Genomic DNA, 16,086 nt, shown 5'->3' with positions numbered 1-16,086 from the left:
AACAGTTGGATTTTATCATAAAGAGTGCAATTGGAACATGATCAATAGTATACCTAGGTACCAGCTATACCTCAGGCACTGTAAACTCTATGCCTCAGAAGAGTATAAAGACTTCCCACATTGAAGGTAGAAAAATAGAAAAAAAAAAAAAGAAAATCTCTTCGCTCCAAAACTCCTCTTTCGTTCACCTTGTTTCATCGTGAGCAAACTGCGCTTCAGCAAAATTAACACCGGTTAACAAGTGCTTTGTTATGTACTGGCAACCGTGTGTCCCATGATTTCCAGAAGACCCACACACTAACGAAGCCCCAAACAACCGAGGCATCATTATTTAATATTCATCAGAGTCATAATCATCATGGCCTAGCGATGAGCGGTAGCCACGCGAAGCGAGATTGGCCTCGAGGCCACCGTCAGACGCAGGGTCAAAGTAACCTAAATTCGTCAGTAAAGTTCACATTATTCAAGAGTCATGGGCCATTTTGCACATACCACCGCCGCCAAAGTAGCTCAGAGCTACTGGTAAGAAGATGAGAGCATGTGTAGCAGCAAAAACGACTAGGGCTAGCCACACACGGAAGTAGTAGATCTCGAAGATCTTGCTCCGAGTAAAGGCCAGGACGCAAACTCCTAACAGTTTTGTCACGGTGATACCACTAAAGACAGACCCACCAACATTGACCAAGGCCGCCCATGCTCGAGCGTCCTTACCACGGAATTCGGCGGGCACCTTCTCCATAATGGGTCGAGCGGGGAACATGAATGCTCGGGCAATGTGAGCACAGAACTCAACACCAATGCCCACACAAATGACCAAGTTGACAAGAGACACAGCGTTCAAGGAGACGCCAGCGATCGCCATGGTGCCAATGATATCGACCACTATCATAACCACTGTGGTTGTAACGACAGCGCCGGTGGCTATAGACCCCAGTATCACAGAGGTCAATACGAAGATGATAGCCACAGCCGACCCAAGAAGGGTACCAGTAAGTCGCACAATTGACACGTATTGATCAAAGAAAATGTAGAACTTGGAGTATGGGAAGACGTCGATATTGTGCTCCTGCGAGATGCCATCTGCAATCCGGCGAGCTGCAATATATGCCTCGATGAATTCATCCTGGCTCCGAAGGGGCGTGTGGCTAGTACGGAAATGACTGGCATTGATCGTCTTATACTTGTCATCAATGACCAAAGCATTGCTGTAAGGCGCTTTGCCACCAAGGGGGCAGGAGGCATCGGTGGGAGCATCGATCCATTTTTTGGCATAATGGACAAATTCAGATCCTTCTGGCATCCCCGAAAGAGAGATGTTCCAGGCAGGAACGCGATCCTCGAAACAAAGCTTGCCGTTTTCTTTGCAACAATCTTGCTGGGGATTCAACCAATAGAAGAAATCATCAATCCAGCTGGCGGCAGAGCCTGCAAGATAAGAAACATTCGGACGCTTAGACTCTTGCTCAAGGATAAAAGGAAGTGAGTACTCCTCGCAAGTGGTGAACCGTCCACAGAGCTGTTGTTGGTGACTTCGCTCGGTAACATTCACATTCCGGGTCACGAAGTAGACCGGAGGCCCCGCGTTAAAGTATGAATCCAGGTCGTTGAAATATGAAATCAGGTACGAGTCGCTAGGAAGAGCGATCCGCTGATCTAACCCAAGAGGAACATCAGGAATAAAGGCTAGACCAGCAGTCAAAAGACCCAAGAAGAATATAACAACGCCTACTTTCACTCGACGATCTAGGAGGAAAGGCGCGTAGACCCGACGAATGAAGGCCTGCAAAGTACTCTCCGCCTCCTGTCCGTCATAGTTTTCTTCGGGGAAGCCGAACGGGTTTGCTTTTCGTACAGTAAGACAAGGGACACAGTCCGCACGGAGACTTTGCACTCGTCTCTGGTTCAAAGCCAAGACGGAGATGAACATGGTAATTTGCAGAATGGCGTTGATGAAGACAGCACCGGCGGCGTATGCGGCAAAATTCTTGACAGCAGGCATACCAACAAAGACACCCAGGGCGAAGGCCACTGTCTCCGTCAAAGCAGACAGGAAGATGCTAGGTCCGATTCGACTAACCGCTCGGGCAACTCGCTCGTCGATTTCTTCATCGGGATGGCTGATATTGACTCGCTCGAATTCGTGAACGATCAAGAAAATGTTGTCTACTCCCACTGCTAGGACCAAAAATGGAATAACTTCAGCAATGATCAAGGTCACCTTGACGCCCGCTGCCGAGAACAGTCCGACCGATGCAGAAACAGACATCAAAACAATGATGATCCCGACGATCCCCAGTGTAAATTTAGACTGAACAAGAGCATTGGACGGGTTGGTCAGCAGAGACCTCCAGGTAACTGTGACCGAACCCAGGGCCATTGAGGCGTAGAAGAACATGATCAGATAACTGATGACAACGATCTTCGCATCTGTGTTGGTAGATTTGTTCAGTTCCTGCTCCAAACTGACCTCGGAATTGAAAGACACGCGAAGGCCTCGCTCAGCAGCTTCTTCTTGGACTACCCCGAGAACTGCCTGGAAAGTGTTCTCCCAATCGATGGCTTTTGCTTCTTCTTCTGTTCCCTGTGCGTAGTTATTTACCACCCAAGTCACAATGAGTGCCTGGGCATCCAGAACATTCCCTGTGTCTTCGTATCCACCAAGAATCATTTCGGGCTTGAGGGGTTGCGAGAAATCGGGGAGACAGCTAGGGTCTCCAGGCGACTCAGTGCAGTGGCTGAGTCTGTCCTTCCATGTATCTGGGTCAAGGTTTGAGACAGAACCGCCGAAATACCCAGTGACCGATTGCACCACACAGGCGTCTCCAGTCGGTTTGAAACAAACGTCATCGAAGTTGAGAGCCTGGTCCAACGAGATCACGCGTCGCACGCGAGACTCGACGTCAAACCACCAAGTGAGGGTTTCGTAGTCCAAGAGGGGACGTGAGTCGTTCTCTGGGCGGTTATTCACCAAGAATACCTGCTCAGCTCGGTAGAATGGACCAAAGCTCTGATCAAAGAAATCCTTCTCCTGGGCGGCTGCAGATGACGGACTCACCCAGAGTCGCACCGGATCCGTTTCAACAGTGAATCTCAGCCACCCTAGGCTCAGCAGCGCCACTCCGATGACGCTGGAGGATATTGTTATTGCTGGGAACCGCGCACAAGCACCACCAATTCGATGGAACAAGGCTGAAAGCACAGAGTTGAGCTTGTATACTCCATGTGACCGTTCCATATATCCTCCACGGTGCATGACTTCCCCTTCATCGTCGTCATCGCTAGGCGTGGGATCTTGCAGCAAGCGCACCCGCTCTGGTTTGCGGAACCGGCGTTCCTTGTATGTGCCATAGCTCGCGAGAGCGATAACAAACAACAGAAAGATGGAATAAACGAGGATGACGGCAAAAGATAGGCATGGTAGAAGTCCTACATGACATATCTTGTGGGGAGAGATGGCGGGCAACTCCGGACACACATCCGGGCAGTCGACACAAGAGCATCGGAATGATTTGTCCTCGTCATTGCAGGCTTTTGGCTTTATTGACAAAGCCTCCATTCCTTGCGGGTCAGACCCACTGGGCTCCGTGTGATAATTAATCTGGAACGGGCTTCCAAGAAACTTCTTATCACCTAAAAATTTCATGAAATGGGTATCGTCTTTCGCGCCACCGCCAATGAAGTCAATGGCTTTTCCGCCCGAAGCACCATTTTTTACGTTCTTGCAGCTATCGAAGAAGCCGCTCTGGTACTCCTTGGACCAAATATTGTCCAACTCCGTCACAAGTCTTTTGCCAGCGCTATTTGCTTCCGTTTTGGTGACATTGACGAAAAGCGACTGATCAGGAGAGCATGTAAAGGTACAGAATATGTTGAAGAAGTTGTCTCGGCAGGCGGGGCAAGATGCGATAATTCCCTCTGCTAGTTTGAGGTTACTTGAAAGCGCATCGATCTATGGTTTATCAGCATGATAGAATAATAAATACGGTCATGGCAACGTTGTTGAAACCGGAGGCCGGGGTCTCTCACCTGTTCATCTCGACAACAGACCGGGCCTTCGCTCCATTTGCTGCCACACAGATTTACCAACTTCTGGCGTACTGCGTCTTCTGGTTGTTGCGCCAGGTCATTATCGGGACAGGGTAGCTCTCCCCCGAAAATAGACTGCTTTCCACAATGGCCTCGAATAGCACAACGGCCCTTTTCGTGGATTTTGGTTTCGCCCTGTGCACCGACAAGCGTTGGCGCAAAAGAGCCCAGCCCAACGATCGCAGCGATAGCCCTAGGTAACCGCATCTTGTAGGAAGGGTAGGTGTGGTGATGGAAAGGGCCCTATATACCAGCCTTCAATTAAGATGTCTGGGAGGGCGACGCTTTCAATACTGGATGTTGGCCATGCAATGGTCGGTCCGTGTGGGGAAGGTTGCAGGCCGAGCTCAGGAGCTGGCGCAAGGGGTGAATGCGAATTTAAAGGACAATCGGACGATGGGGTTCAATATGAATATCAGATTAAAATCAAGATTTCAAGCTCGATGGTGGCTATGATAGAAGACGCGATAGAGTAAGTAAATGGAGAGAGCAAAGCAAGCTTTCAAGAAGTGACGCGAAGGCGGAGACCCGCGGTAGGTACATTGGTCACCCCGCACGGTTACGCAACAAACCCAAGTACCAGTTGGCGCTAACGTCAGACGATGATTTGGCTACATCGTGGCTCGTATCACATTGTAGAACTGATCTCCCTCTTCTTGGCATTTGAAAGCTGACCGAGATTGTTCAAAATATATTTCCAAGTGGTCTTAATATATATGTTCTTTTGTCCCCGCCCAAAGAGAACGCATAGCCATAGAGAGATTTCAAGTCTACGCCGTAAGCACTAAGATATACCCTAAAATATGCCCGTTTAAAAAGGTCATAATTTCATTCAAAAAAAATTAAATACAAACATAGAGATGACCGACTCCGAGCTGAAACCGCATCCAATGAACAGGAACTCCGAGTCTCAATACAGAAGAGACAAATATGACTGCGTCTGCATCCCCAGTGATTCAGTTAGCGATGAGAACAAATATGAGAAGAACCCAGAAAGATATCATGAGATGTCACATGTGAAAAAATTGGCAAAGCCATTCGCCCAAGGGGTATCATCACAATGCGGGCCTGGTAACATAACCATGCAACCTAATAGCCGTCATCATCGGTCCGTTGGTAAACGTGGCGGGTTCGGGTCGGATCTTTGCGCATGGTTTGTCCAGAACCTGTAAATCCAACTAAGAGAAGAGACCAATTAGTATCCGCAGAGTCGAAAATGAATCATTTATAGGAAATATATACCTCGTGCATTGACGCCTTCACCTGTGCGGAACATGCTCTCCTTTTTGCCGAATGCACCCTTGCCCTTGCCCTTGGTCTTCGCAGCGAAATCTTTCCATTTGTTTTTGCCTTCTTCGAGCTCCTTGTTCGCTTTGACCTTGCGGGGCATTTTAGCGGGACGAGCCATTCCATCACCGGCCTTGTTGGGTTCGTTGCGAGCCTGGGTAGCTAGTGCGGGGTTGATATCAGCCGCGGCGGAAATCACACCGGGGTGAGGGAGAGCGGGCGAGGGAGGTGCCGAACTGCCTGGGGTTCCATCAGCCTTGCGCTTTCGCGAGTCAGTGCCAGAGATGGGTCGGATATCCTTGGCTGTCAAATTTTCCACAGTTGCATATGACTTGAACGTGACAAGGTACACTGGGTTGGTCGAGGAGCCAGTGATGGAGTTAATTTTGGCCGGGTAGAAACCATGATCACCGGAGACCCAGCGCGCAAGAACAGTGTCGTTCACCGAAAACGATACGGGTGTAGTAGTTACAGCAGGTGCCTCCTCTGGGTGCTCAGAAGGCTTTTGGAAACCATTATCCTTGAATCGACCACCCTTGGGAGCCGGTTTAGCGGGCGCGGTTGGCTTGAGTTCAGCGATCTGAGTTTGGAGAACGGTAATGTATTCTTCGAGTTCGGTTTTGAGGCTGTTTAGTTCCACATTATCAGGGTCTACCTCCAGGCCTAATGCGACAGTTTCAATCTATTGGTTTGAAATTAGTGGCGGGTCACGGCGCGTGGTGACTGTTTGGGGATTTGCGGCAACTAACCTGAGATTTGCATTCACTCAAATCTGTCTCCAAGGAAGAGACATCAGCCATGATGGAATTCTGATTCAGAGAATTGTGCGGGATTGAGGGTGATATTAGGAACTTAATCTGTTCGACGCGTATCGGTGAGGAAGTGAGTAGATTGCGGAGAAATAATTATCTCAATGGCAAAATTCATCCCAGTCTGATCACGTGCGCTCCATTTCCGCCTTTTTCTCCGCCTTGATATACGCCACTACATGGATACATATGTACCTTAACTAGTTAACTAGTTAGTCCTAGGTACATACATATGTAGTAACCTTGGTATGTGGTCAAGACTTTGGTTTTGGAAAGATTTTGGGTAAATTTAGCTTGGTATTCTACCTAGATCAGTAGGCATATTTAATTCTGTATGTTGTGACATGTAAATAGGCCATTAACATATAGTATCGCATACATCAGAGACCGATAAGCAAGTCCGATAATCCACTTTCTGCAGATCGATGGGGATATATGCATTAAGGTACAGTGCTTTAGAGCTATGGAGTACAGTTAACATGCATATCCGAGAAGTTCCCTGTTTTCCCATGTGGAGGAAAAGTGGCAACGTCATTAAATGGTCTGACCTCGGAATACTCAAGCATATCGGACCGGGGATTGGGATACCCGTGGGGCCAGACCCGGAGACATATGTACGAAGTAAGATTGCAATTTCACATACTCTATGCATGTACTAGTATGTAACCATGGATGTAGTTCGTATATTGCCAAGTCAAGATATGAGTCAGAAGAGTCAAATATATCATACTCGGAACTCCGGGAACAGTATGATAGTACTTGTATGGTAGTATGTATAGTATAGTTTAAAGACGTTTAGGGCTCGACAGAAGCTACTCGAAGTGGAGAAGAAAAAAAGAAAGAAGAGAAACTGATTTCAAAGCAAAGATCCCGACAGCCAATGATATCCCTTAAACTACTCACCGCCCATCCCTGATCGCCCATCTCCCCCCTCCTCCAGTCCTCCAGTCATACTCTCTTTCATCATTTCTCTTGGATTCTGCAAGTTTCATATATTGGAATTTCATTTGCTTTCAATTCTTTCCATATCAGCCTCGTATCCGCCTGAGCCACACTTCTACCGCAATTTGACTAGCGGGGAATCTGTCCTCGCCTCAGGCCCCTCTCGAGAGCCGCTAGAAACTCTTCTTCCTCTTCCCCCCCCTCCATATCCAATATCGCCCCAATATCGCCTCCCCCGAAATTTGGAATTATATTATCAGTTCTTACTTGCGACTGATAAAGATCCAACATACAATCGGATTGTTGAGATTGTTGACTCACAAATCCGGCCAAGCTGTGAAGCTATATTGCGAGGATTGAATCATCCTCCAACCCTCGTCGGTTTACGGCATCCATCAATATCTGTTACGGGCGGGAGGCCCGGTTGGACTCTGAATTGAAATCCATTCAATTTCCACCACCCATCCTTCTCTCATCTCTCGTCAGCCCCTCTATTCATTGGAAGTAGACCGCCACAATGGGTGATTACGAACGATACCAACAAGGTCTCTACCTTTCCCCAAACCAGCATGATCTCCTGCTCGCCGCTCTATCTTCCAATAACCCCAGCCAAAAGCCTCACAGTGGTTCTCCCCAAATCAAGTCCTCTCAGAGCCCCGACGAAAATTCCTCAAACGGTCTCAGCGGCCCTCCCTCGGGCGGGTTTGACAATCCTCATGCCAACAATTTCGGGTTTGGGGATGACGAAAGCCCTTTCTTGGATTTCACCCCGGACGTTGACTTCGAGTTCCCCGGTTCCGACCTGATTGGTGACCTACCGGGATCGGCCGACTATGATATCGGCGGGAAGCGAAAGTCCCTCGACGGAAAGTCGGACATAGAAGGGGAAGAAACCGGAAAGAAGCGCAGGGAAAGTGAGGCCAAGAAGCCTGGTAGGAAGCCACTGACTTCAGAGCCTACTACGGTATGCCACTCTTGCTGCACGCGGAAGTTGCTGGGATTAGAGTCGTGAACTGACGTGATTGAGCAGAAGCGCAAGGCCCAAAACCGGGCTGCCCAGCGAGCCTTCCGCGAACGCAAGGAGAAGCACTTGAAGGATCTGGAGGATTCGGTGGAAAAGCTGCAGAAGACATCGGATATGACAAACCAGGAGAATGGCTTGCTGCGTGCTCAGGTCGAGCGCTTGCAGGTCGAGCTCCGTGAGTACCGAAAGCGCCTTTCCTGGATGGCCTCGGGATCAGGAAACGCCATCTCGGCCATGAGCTCGAATTCCATTCCGACTGCCCATTCCAAGGGGGCTTATGGCCTCCAAAACAATGAGTTTCTCTTCGATTTCCCCAAGTTCGGCGATTTGCCTGGTGGTCATCTCTTCAACGGAGCCAACAAAAACGACCAATCCAAATCCAATGACAAGATCCCTCAGGCACCTGGTGTCTTGGGTCGCGACAATCTCAACAGTCCTTCGTCTCGATCGAACTCTCTTGCGCAGTCGAACAAATCGAAGTCCACCGGAACTTCCAACAGCGCTACTTCCGCCAAGGCACCTTACTCGGGCTTCAAATCTTCCGCAAATGATAACTCTACTTCGGAGAATTCTCCGTCGTCTTCGTCCGACTCGCACCAGAGCCAGATGCTCTCGTCGAACGGGACTTCCCCAGAACCAAGTCTGAACTCACCTCCAGATGGGCAGTACCGTGAGCTGAGACCAGGTGACTCTTGCGGCGGACATGTCACCACCGATGGCGAGAAATCCTTCTGTGCACAACTTGGTATGGCTTGCGGCAACATCAGAAATCCCGTCCCAGCGGTCCGGGATAACAGATCCAAATCCCGGAGTGTTTCAAGCGGCCAGCCAACCCCAATTGATGGCCCAACCGAGGGCGGAGACTCTCAAGATCTTGGTATTGATTGGTTGGCTCATCAGAATGGCGGCCAGTTTGATCCAGTGCTCTTTGGTGACTGGCGAGAGCCCCAGGATGCTGTGCTGTCTCAGGATTTCGGCTCTTTCTTCAATGAAGCATTCCCTCTGCCGGACCTGGGTAGTCCCTCCCACAACTTGTCCGAGGTCGCCACAGACGCAGCTCCACCCAAGAAGAACCTCGTTGCCCAGATTGATAGCAAGCTCGAGGAGGATGAGGTCGTTCCAGGCGAAGACCAGTCGCAGATGCTGTCATGCACGAAGATCTGGTATGTCCCTGCTCATATAAATATTCGCCAATTTATCTCCCTCCAGATTACTGACTTGACTTTTTTTTCTCTAGGGATCGACTTCAATCTATGGAAAGATTCCGCAACGGCGAGATCGATGTTGACAATCTCTGCTCCGAGCTTCGCACGAAGGCACGATGCTCTGAGGGTGGTGTAGTCGTGAACCAGAATGACGTTGATGACATTATGGGACGAGCCAAGTAGCGGCTTACTTCCAGGACGCTCACCATCACTGCCGCCCTCAGCACAACTCATACTCGGGCTTAATTCACGATTCACGGACCAACACCAACTCATTGATACTTGCGCTCTTTTGATTTCTACGCATACCCATCATCGATTGTCATTTATGGGAGGAATCCTGGTCGGCGTCACGAATACAACACAGGATATAAAGAGGAAAACTCATAGGAGGGGGGAAATAACATCCAATTCAACGGATATTTGATTTTGAAAGCGAATCTTTTTGTCAATGCCCATAGTGGGCAATCTATCAGTGTCCCATCTTAAGGGGACAGCACATTCCTTTTTTTCCTTCTCTCTCCCACTTTTGCCTATTCATCCTCTTTTTTTTTGCAACAGTAATTGCCATTTATTGTTCTATGCTTGTTTCATGCTTCTTTTGATCGGCATCCTTGAGCTTGTCGAATGGGAGACATCGTCTCACACTGGCCATGAGATTTTAGCAAATACGGGATGGCACTTCCAATGCCTATTGTACGGAAAGGGAATATGGCGAACTTGATTTACTACTATCTTTTGCAGCTGGGACAGGATGACTCTGCTTTGCGATGTTCAATGTACTTTCCTTTTTTGTACACAATCTGTTCCTCAATGGACCCCTACTTTGTCAATTGACTCATTTCTACCAGTCCAGATGGATTGAGCACACGGTAATAGGAAGGTGTACATGAGAATGCGTAGTAGGAATCTCGTAGATCTACAGACTCTAGAAGAAGCAAAGCTGTAAGGGTATCGATGTGGTCCACGGACATAAAACTAAAGTACAAAGAGAAAATAGGTGAAAGGGTGTATTCTGTTTTTTCTTTTTTTTTTCTGATGAGGTTTTCTTCGTCCATTCCTCCCTCTGCAAACAAAAAAAGAACACTGTCTGGAGCTCACTGAAGGACTCTCTCACTTCGGAGTCCAGATCAACGCTGCAATTCGCGTTCATGTCCTGTGTCCCTGACCAGCCTTGAGAACAAAGAACATAAAAGGTTGAGCGCTATCAGAGTCAAAAAGGCAAAAAGAAGATTTGCAAATGGGATGAGATAAAAAAAAAAGACACAAAGAATTAGAGTATCAGGTGTGTAAAATCGAGACAATGTCGATGGCCGGGGGAAAAATATGAGATAGAAATTTCAATGTCACCGATCAGGCGTCACCGGATGCGACAGGCTTATCGCCTGAGGGGGCAGGAGAGTCATTTGGGCCGCTCTTGAAGCCACCCCGACCTCCGCCACGACCACCACGGCCTCGCTCGCCACTGCCGCGGCCGCCGCGGCCACGGCCACCGAATCCACCACGACGACTGCCGTCGCTGTCACTGGCACTCTGGTACCCACGCTGGGCGGTAGTGATGCCACCCCGGGTGCTGGACTGCCAGGTTCCGGCATTGCCGACAGCAGCGCGGGTGCTGCGGTCCTCGAAGAACTTGAAGTTGGGCTTACGCTGCTGACCATGGGGGGTGGGACCAGGCTTCTTCAGTTCAATAGGTAGGTGGTCCATAGCCGCCTTGGCCTCTTCGGCGCCCGAGAATGTCACAACGTGGTTGTACTTGCCGAGCTTTTCGATCTTGGTAATCTTCGATCTGTCTTCCTCAGAGATGAGGTCACGGACAACCTGTTCGCTTTCGGCACTTGTCACGAAAAGAGCATTTGCGGGCTTCTTTTCGCCCCGAGGTGCAGGTGATTCACTTGGCTTTTCGTGCGGGGCGGTACCATTGGTTTCGGCAGCTGCGGTCTTCTCTTCCCCGGCGGGCTGAGCAGAGGCGGCAACAGGTGGCTGCGGGCTAATGGACTTGGGAATCACGGGAACAGGGGAGGCTCTCGGTCCCTTCTGACCCTGAGGAATGGGCGCACGCGCGGGAGGGGCTTGGCCGAACTGGGGAGCTACGACGGGGGCCCGGGCAGCGCTTGTCGGGGCGGGTGAGGCGGTGGTCGCTGGGAGACCGCTGGATACAGGTTGAGGGGCACCACCTGCCTGGGGTTTGCCAGTCCGGTGGGCGAAGTTGAATCCCTGAGCTCGCATCTCCGTCGCGATGCGTCCACCTTCAATCTCCAGTACGAGATACCCGAACGCGGCATCCGCCAAGTTGAAGTTCCACATGTTTTTGAATGCACTCTCGTCAACCTGTCCAGCAGCATTACCGGCGGCAACGGGGCCACCGAATGGATTACCGCCATTGGCAATGGAAGGCATCTTGTGAACAACATCGAGGGCATTCTCTAGGAGAGTCTTCTGTCCATCATTAGAGGAGATGGCTGCCTCAACCTCGGCTTTGACCGTCTCCCAGACATCGTTGAATGATGCTTTGGAGGCAGCAAGCTTGCCGCGATAGTGGTCCAAAGACGGGTTCACGGAGAACTCATTGTACGAGGAACCGTAGCGGAAATGAAGACCAGCCGAAATGGAAAAGTCGGCCTTGAGCGTAACGGATAGCTGGTTCAGCATGCCCTCGCGGGCAGGGGAAGCGTGGGTGACGAAGACACGAGTCTCGGAGGGGTCGTAGACACGATTGGCGGTGTCGATGAGTTCGCCCATCTGCAAGAGTGTTGTCCACATGGTACCTTGGCCACCGGCAATAGTCGTCTTTCCTTCACCATTGTCGAAAAGCTTATGCATCACGACGGCACCTCCCAGACCCAGCAGACGGAGCTTCACACCGCCGATATCGAGAAGGCGCGAGTTGGCCTCGTCGATAATGTGAAGTTTATCTACCTTGTACTCACCCGAGCGGAACTTCTCCAACACGCGCACATCTTCGCAGGCACCCCAAACTGTGTAAACTGGGACATCAAGGGTGATGCGTTTGTCCAGTAGCATAGAGAGCTCAGAGAGGGGCAATTGGTCGGGCGGGAAGCGCTGCTTAATTGACTGCTGGGTAGATACCTGTGCGATGGACCGTTTCACGTTCTCGGGGAGGAGGGGGGAGTATTGTGCCACATGCTTCAATGTCCTGTTCGTAGATCCGGGATTAGCTGATGCTGTTCAGTATATTTTGGTGCCTGGTGAGGCGAATGTGTTGGGCAGCAAACACGCGCCGAAAAGCTTCGGAGGAATACTCACTTGTCTGCAATTCGCTCGAGCGAAGTGTCATCGTAGAAACCAAAGTCACCGGTGTGAATGATGTGGTCGGCGCGGGCCTGCTTCGCAAGCTCGTTAAGAGACTTCAAGTTGCCTGTTTTACGGGTCCAATTAATACTGTGTGACTTTGCCAAGAAAACCATTGCCGGGATATAATTACCTCGCACGTCTGCAATGCACAAGATTCGTGTCGGACCGCTCTGAATCACACGGCCATTGTTGGGGAGAAGCGGCGTGGCACCGGGGACAGGGCCCGCAGCCGCACCATTCGAAATAGGGTAGCCTTGAGCACCGAAGTTGGGGCGGGGCTATAAATGAAAAGGAAGTAGTGATATTAGCCAAGCTCTCCAAGATCTCAAGGTATGGTAATCATCGCGATTAGAAGCTGGGGTGCGCAAATGCGAGGGGAGGTAAGGTTAGGGAGCCACCTACAGAAGCCATGAGGTTGTTGGATTGAATCGATGTGAATGGGAGGATATGGAGTGTACGGTGAAGATGAAGGAGGAGAGAAAGAAGGGAAACGAAGGAAGGAAAAGGATGAAGGTGGTGTCGAGGGGAAAAAGATGTCGAAGATTCACTTTCTCATCGATGAAGCAGCAGGCGTGACATGAAGATTAGGTAAGCCACCCCTGGCACCTGGGCACCTCCAGGGCTGCCCAGGTGTCTTGCCCAGGTGGCTTCATGCATGGGGCCTTTGAACCGATTAAATTGATTAAACTGACTGATTTGACTGATTTGACTACATTGTATTACTCTTGGCTGCTGGGATATAATAAATTATTTTTTCCCCTTCACATTAGCCCGAGATATTAGCACAATCTCGTCCTGAGCTCGTTATAGTCTAACATTAGAAGTGAGACAGACTCTCCTTGTCCGATCATCTGGGGTAAGTATTCTCATATAATTTGTGAGCAAGAGACTGAAGGAGGTTAAATCCCATCTCAAGGTGTCTCGACGATCAGGTATGTAGCTATCCTACTCTATAGCGCAGAGGGTGACACGACACGACAACATGTGTCAAAGTTCTTCGATATGATTCCCAAACAGATATTGCTGTCTATCCAACTTCTGTCCCACAGGCTTTGGCACTGCTCCACGCCGACATGATAAAGATTGAATGGATCGAGGGCCCTTCAGTGCCAACAACGCAAAATGTCCCCCAACAGTCGGACGGGCCCTACACAAGATGGGAATTCCTGGCTCATTTCCGTGCGCAGAAGTTACAACATACCGATCAGAGAAAGGCCAGTTGTGTTTTCCGTTGGTCATAAACGACCACAAGTCATCGACGAACTCATCCCTGGTGCTTGTCTCAAAGGTACCAGCCAGCCACATATTCCAATCTGATTTTGCCCAGTCCTGGCGATTATCAAGAGGAACGCCATATTCGCCGCGAACAGATGTGAAAAATTTACTTCCCATTTGATAGGCAGCGTCGGAAAATGTCTCCAGGCCCAGCAATATATCAGGGAAGAGATTATACGGGGTCTTCCAAGTATCTGGCCAGTCAGGATATTCCAAAACGAAATGTGTCTGACCTTTGTCTGTTCCCAGGCCTTGCTGGAAGAAGATGTCTGCATGCTGATCACCAACACGGGAGTAGAACCCATCCCCACTCATCTCCCCAAACGCCTTGAGGCCAACTGCAGCCTTGATTGCCAGATTTGTCTCATTGGCGAGAGGTCCAGCTGCATCATTCGACGACAGCTGATTTGCAATATCAACACTATTTTCCACCAAGTAATCTGCATACTTCTGGAAAACCTCCATGTACTGTGAAGTCCAGTCGTTATCGCCAGTGGCTCGAACATATGCAGCGGCTAAGATAAGCAAATTTCCACACTCCTCGATAGGCATTGGCTCTGCTTCCTGGTCATCGTGGCCAATTGCATGGGGGTAATGAGTGCCAAGGTCATGGATCATGTATGGCAAATGCCAGCGACCAGCAGCAAGGTACTTCATCACGGGCTCCAGCAACAGTCGGATGTAATCCGGATCCATGACGTAATAAATTGGAAAGGCAGGCATGATCACATCGATGGTGTTGATATTTCCATCACTGGAAAGCTCCTTGATAAAAGCCAAAACCTGACTGGTGTCGAGAGAGTCATTGGGAATAGCCAAGTCGATGCCTCCGTATGCTTGTCGGGTCGAAAGAGCTAGGATATCCGCATACTTGGGACCCGCAGCGGCAGCAGATAAGGTGACCAGCTCCTGATCCAGCTTCAAGGACTCTAGCAATGCGCTGCTGTAGTCATTCAAGAAGAATGAGAGGGCACTCGATGTGGTCGGGTACTCTGCACGATAGAAACCTGTGTAGGCTTCTCCCAGATAGTTGATGGCGGCTTCTCTCTCGTATCCGACCACGAAGCTCACGGAAAGGTCACCGGTGACTTTACCGAGATTGTGAGCCAGCGCGACAACACATCCCTCGCCCCAGGTATCGTCCTCGCCAGATAGCTGACCGTCCTCGACGAATAGAGCTCGTACGTCCTCGGGGCTGCCCGAGAGTGCTGACAATTGAGTAAAGTTAGAAGGCCGGGAGGCGAGGATTGCTGAGCCCCAAAGAGCCATGTCGTCTGCCTCGGCATACAGTGGTGCGTCTTCGACCGTGAGCGAGTAAATGGCAAGGCCGTCTTGCTCCTCGAAGCCGCGCTGCGAGCGGCTTTCTCGGCCAGTCCACCTAGCATCGATATCCGAATAAATCTGGATATCATGACCGCGCAATTCAGCTACTTGTACAGTTAAATAACCTGTTATCGTTAGTCAATCCAACGAATCCACAATCTACTATATTGCACATAACCCACTGAAAGGAAGCGACTGCCGAATATAGTTTGACGGTGACACAGGCGACAAGAAATCCAGCGTGACTGCCACGGGCCCAGCCGTGAGATCAAATATTGAGTGCGTAGCTGTAAACTCGGCACGACGCACCGTGGCAGGGCGGGTATTCCTTGCATCCGCCTCTGGCACGCCCATCAGACTATATGCTTGACCATTTACACGGAAAATCACGGACCAGCCGAGCTTCTGGCCAGCCCAGAATTGAGGTTCAGCATAGGGTAGCTGCTGTACTCGGTCGCTGGGCATCCATGCCGATAGATACGGGTTGCGCACTGCTAGCGGGTAAGATGGCGGGAGAACAGGGCGATGCATTACAGAAATCGACTCCTGGTCCGAGTTAAAATAGAGCAGTGATGCGTAGAGGGAACCCAGTCCTAGTGAGCTTAGATTAAATCTCATGTTGACATTTGTGAGGCCACCCGTGCATGTGTCGGGGGTTGAAGTGTGTGGCCAACTGCCCCGGGCACATATATTGTAGATGGCAATATAGACAGCTTAGATGTCAGTATCACCTTGACCAACATCCAAGGGAAGTCATTTTCAAAGTCAGAAGCTGAACATGTACATTGTACATACGGAGTAGTAAAAACCCCCCTTGCTG

At 50.1% G+C, this 16,086-nt stretch overlaps 5 protein-coding genes across 5 annotated transcripts; 1 reads left to right on the top strand and 4 right to left on the bottom strand.

Moving 5' to 3' along the window:
- Positions 1–331: 331 nt before the first annotated feature.
- Positions 332–4,293, bottom strand: ncr1 (sphingolipid transporter NCR1; the record flags this gene model as incomplete). The annotated part of the gene is made up of 3 exons (XM_057274536.1): positions 332–435; positions 493–3,949; positions 4,027–4,293. The coding sequence occupies 3 exons, from the start codon at positions 4,291–4,293 to the stop codon at positions 332–334; spliced, it is 3,828 nt and encodes a 1,275-aa protein (XP_057142715.1).
- An 882-nt stretch (positions 4,294–5,175) lies between these two features.
- Positions 5,176–6,173, bottom strand: N7471_001814 (tudor domain-containing protein; the record flags this gene model as incomplete). The annotated part of the gene is made up of 3 exons (XM_057274535.1): positions 5,176–5,264; positions 5,329–6,055; positions 6,123–6,173. 3 exons carry the CDS (start codon positions 6,171–6,173, stop codon positions 5,176–5,178), a joined length of 867 nt encoding a protein of 288 aa, XP_057142714.1.
- Positions 6,174–7,641: 1,468 nt separating this feature from the next.
- On the top strand, positions 7,642–9,536 carry yap1 (putative bZIP transcription factor AP-1/Yap1; the record flags this gene model as incomplete). Its single annotated transcript, XM_057274534.1, has 3 exons — positions 7,642–8,088; positions 8,155–9,311; positions 9,386–9,536. The coding sequence occupies 3 exons, from the start codon at positions 7,642–7,644 to the stop codon at positions 9,534–9,536; spliced, it is 1,755 nt and encodes a 584-aa protein (XP_057142713.1).
- Positions 9,537–10,706: 1,170 nt separating this feature from the next.
- On the bottom strand, positions 10,707–13,079 carry N7471_001812 (uncharacterized protein; the record flags this gene model as incomplete). Its single annotated transcript, XM_057274533.1, has 4 exons — positions 10,707–12,510; positions 12,621–12,732; positions 12,799–12,946; positions 13,071–13,079. 4 exons carry the CDS (start codon positions 13,077–13,079, stop codon positions 10,707–10,709), a joined length of 2,073 nt encoding a protein of 690 aa, XP_057142712.1.
- A 576-nt stretch (positions 13,080–13,655) lies between these two features.
- On the bottom strand, positions 13,656–15,884 carry N7471_001811 (putative glutaminase; the record flags this gene model as incomplete). The annotated part of the gene is made up of 2 exons (XM_057274532.1): positions 13,656–15,391; positions 15,449–15,884. The coding sequence occupies 2 exons, from the start codon at positions 15,882–15,884 to the stop codon at positions 13,656–13,658; spliced, it is 2,172 nt and encodes a 723-aa protein (XP_057142711.1).
- Positions 15,885–16,086: the final 202 nt, after the last annotated feature.

Source organism: Penicillium samsonianum (assembly GCF_028829775.1).
Source record: "Penicillium samsonianum strain IBT 33392 chromosome Unknown utg000001l_segment0_segment0, whole genome shotgun sequence".
In the NCBI taxonomy this organism is placed as follows: Eukaryota; Fungi; Ascomycota; class Eurotiomycetes; order Eurotiales; family Aspergillaceae; genus Penicillium; species Penicillium samsonianum.
The sequence above is the reverse complement of the archived record's forward strand: the minus strand, read 5'-3'. Positions and strand labels throughout refer to the sequence as shown.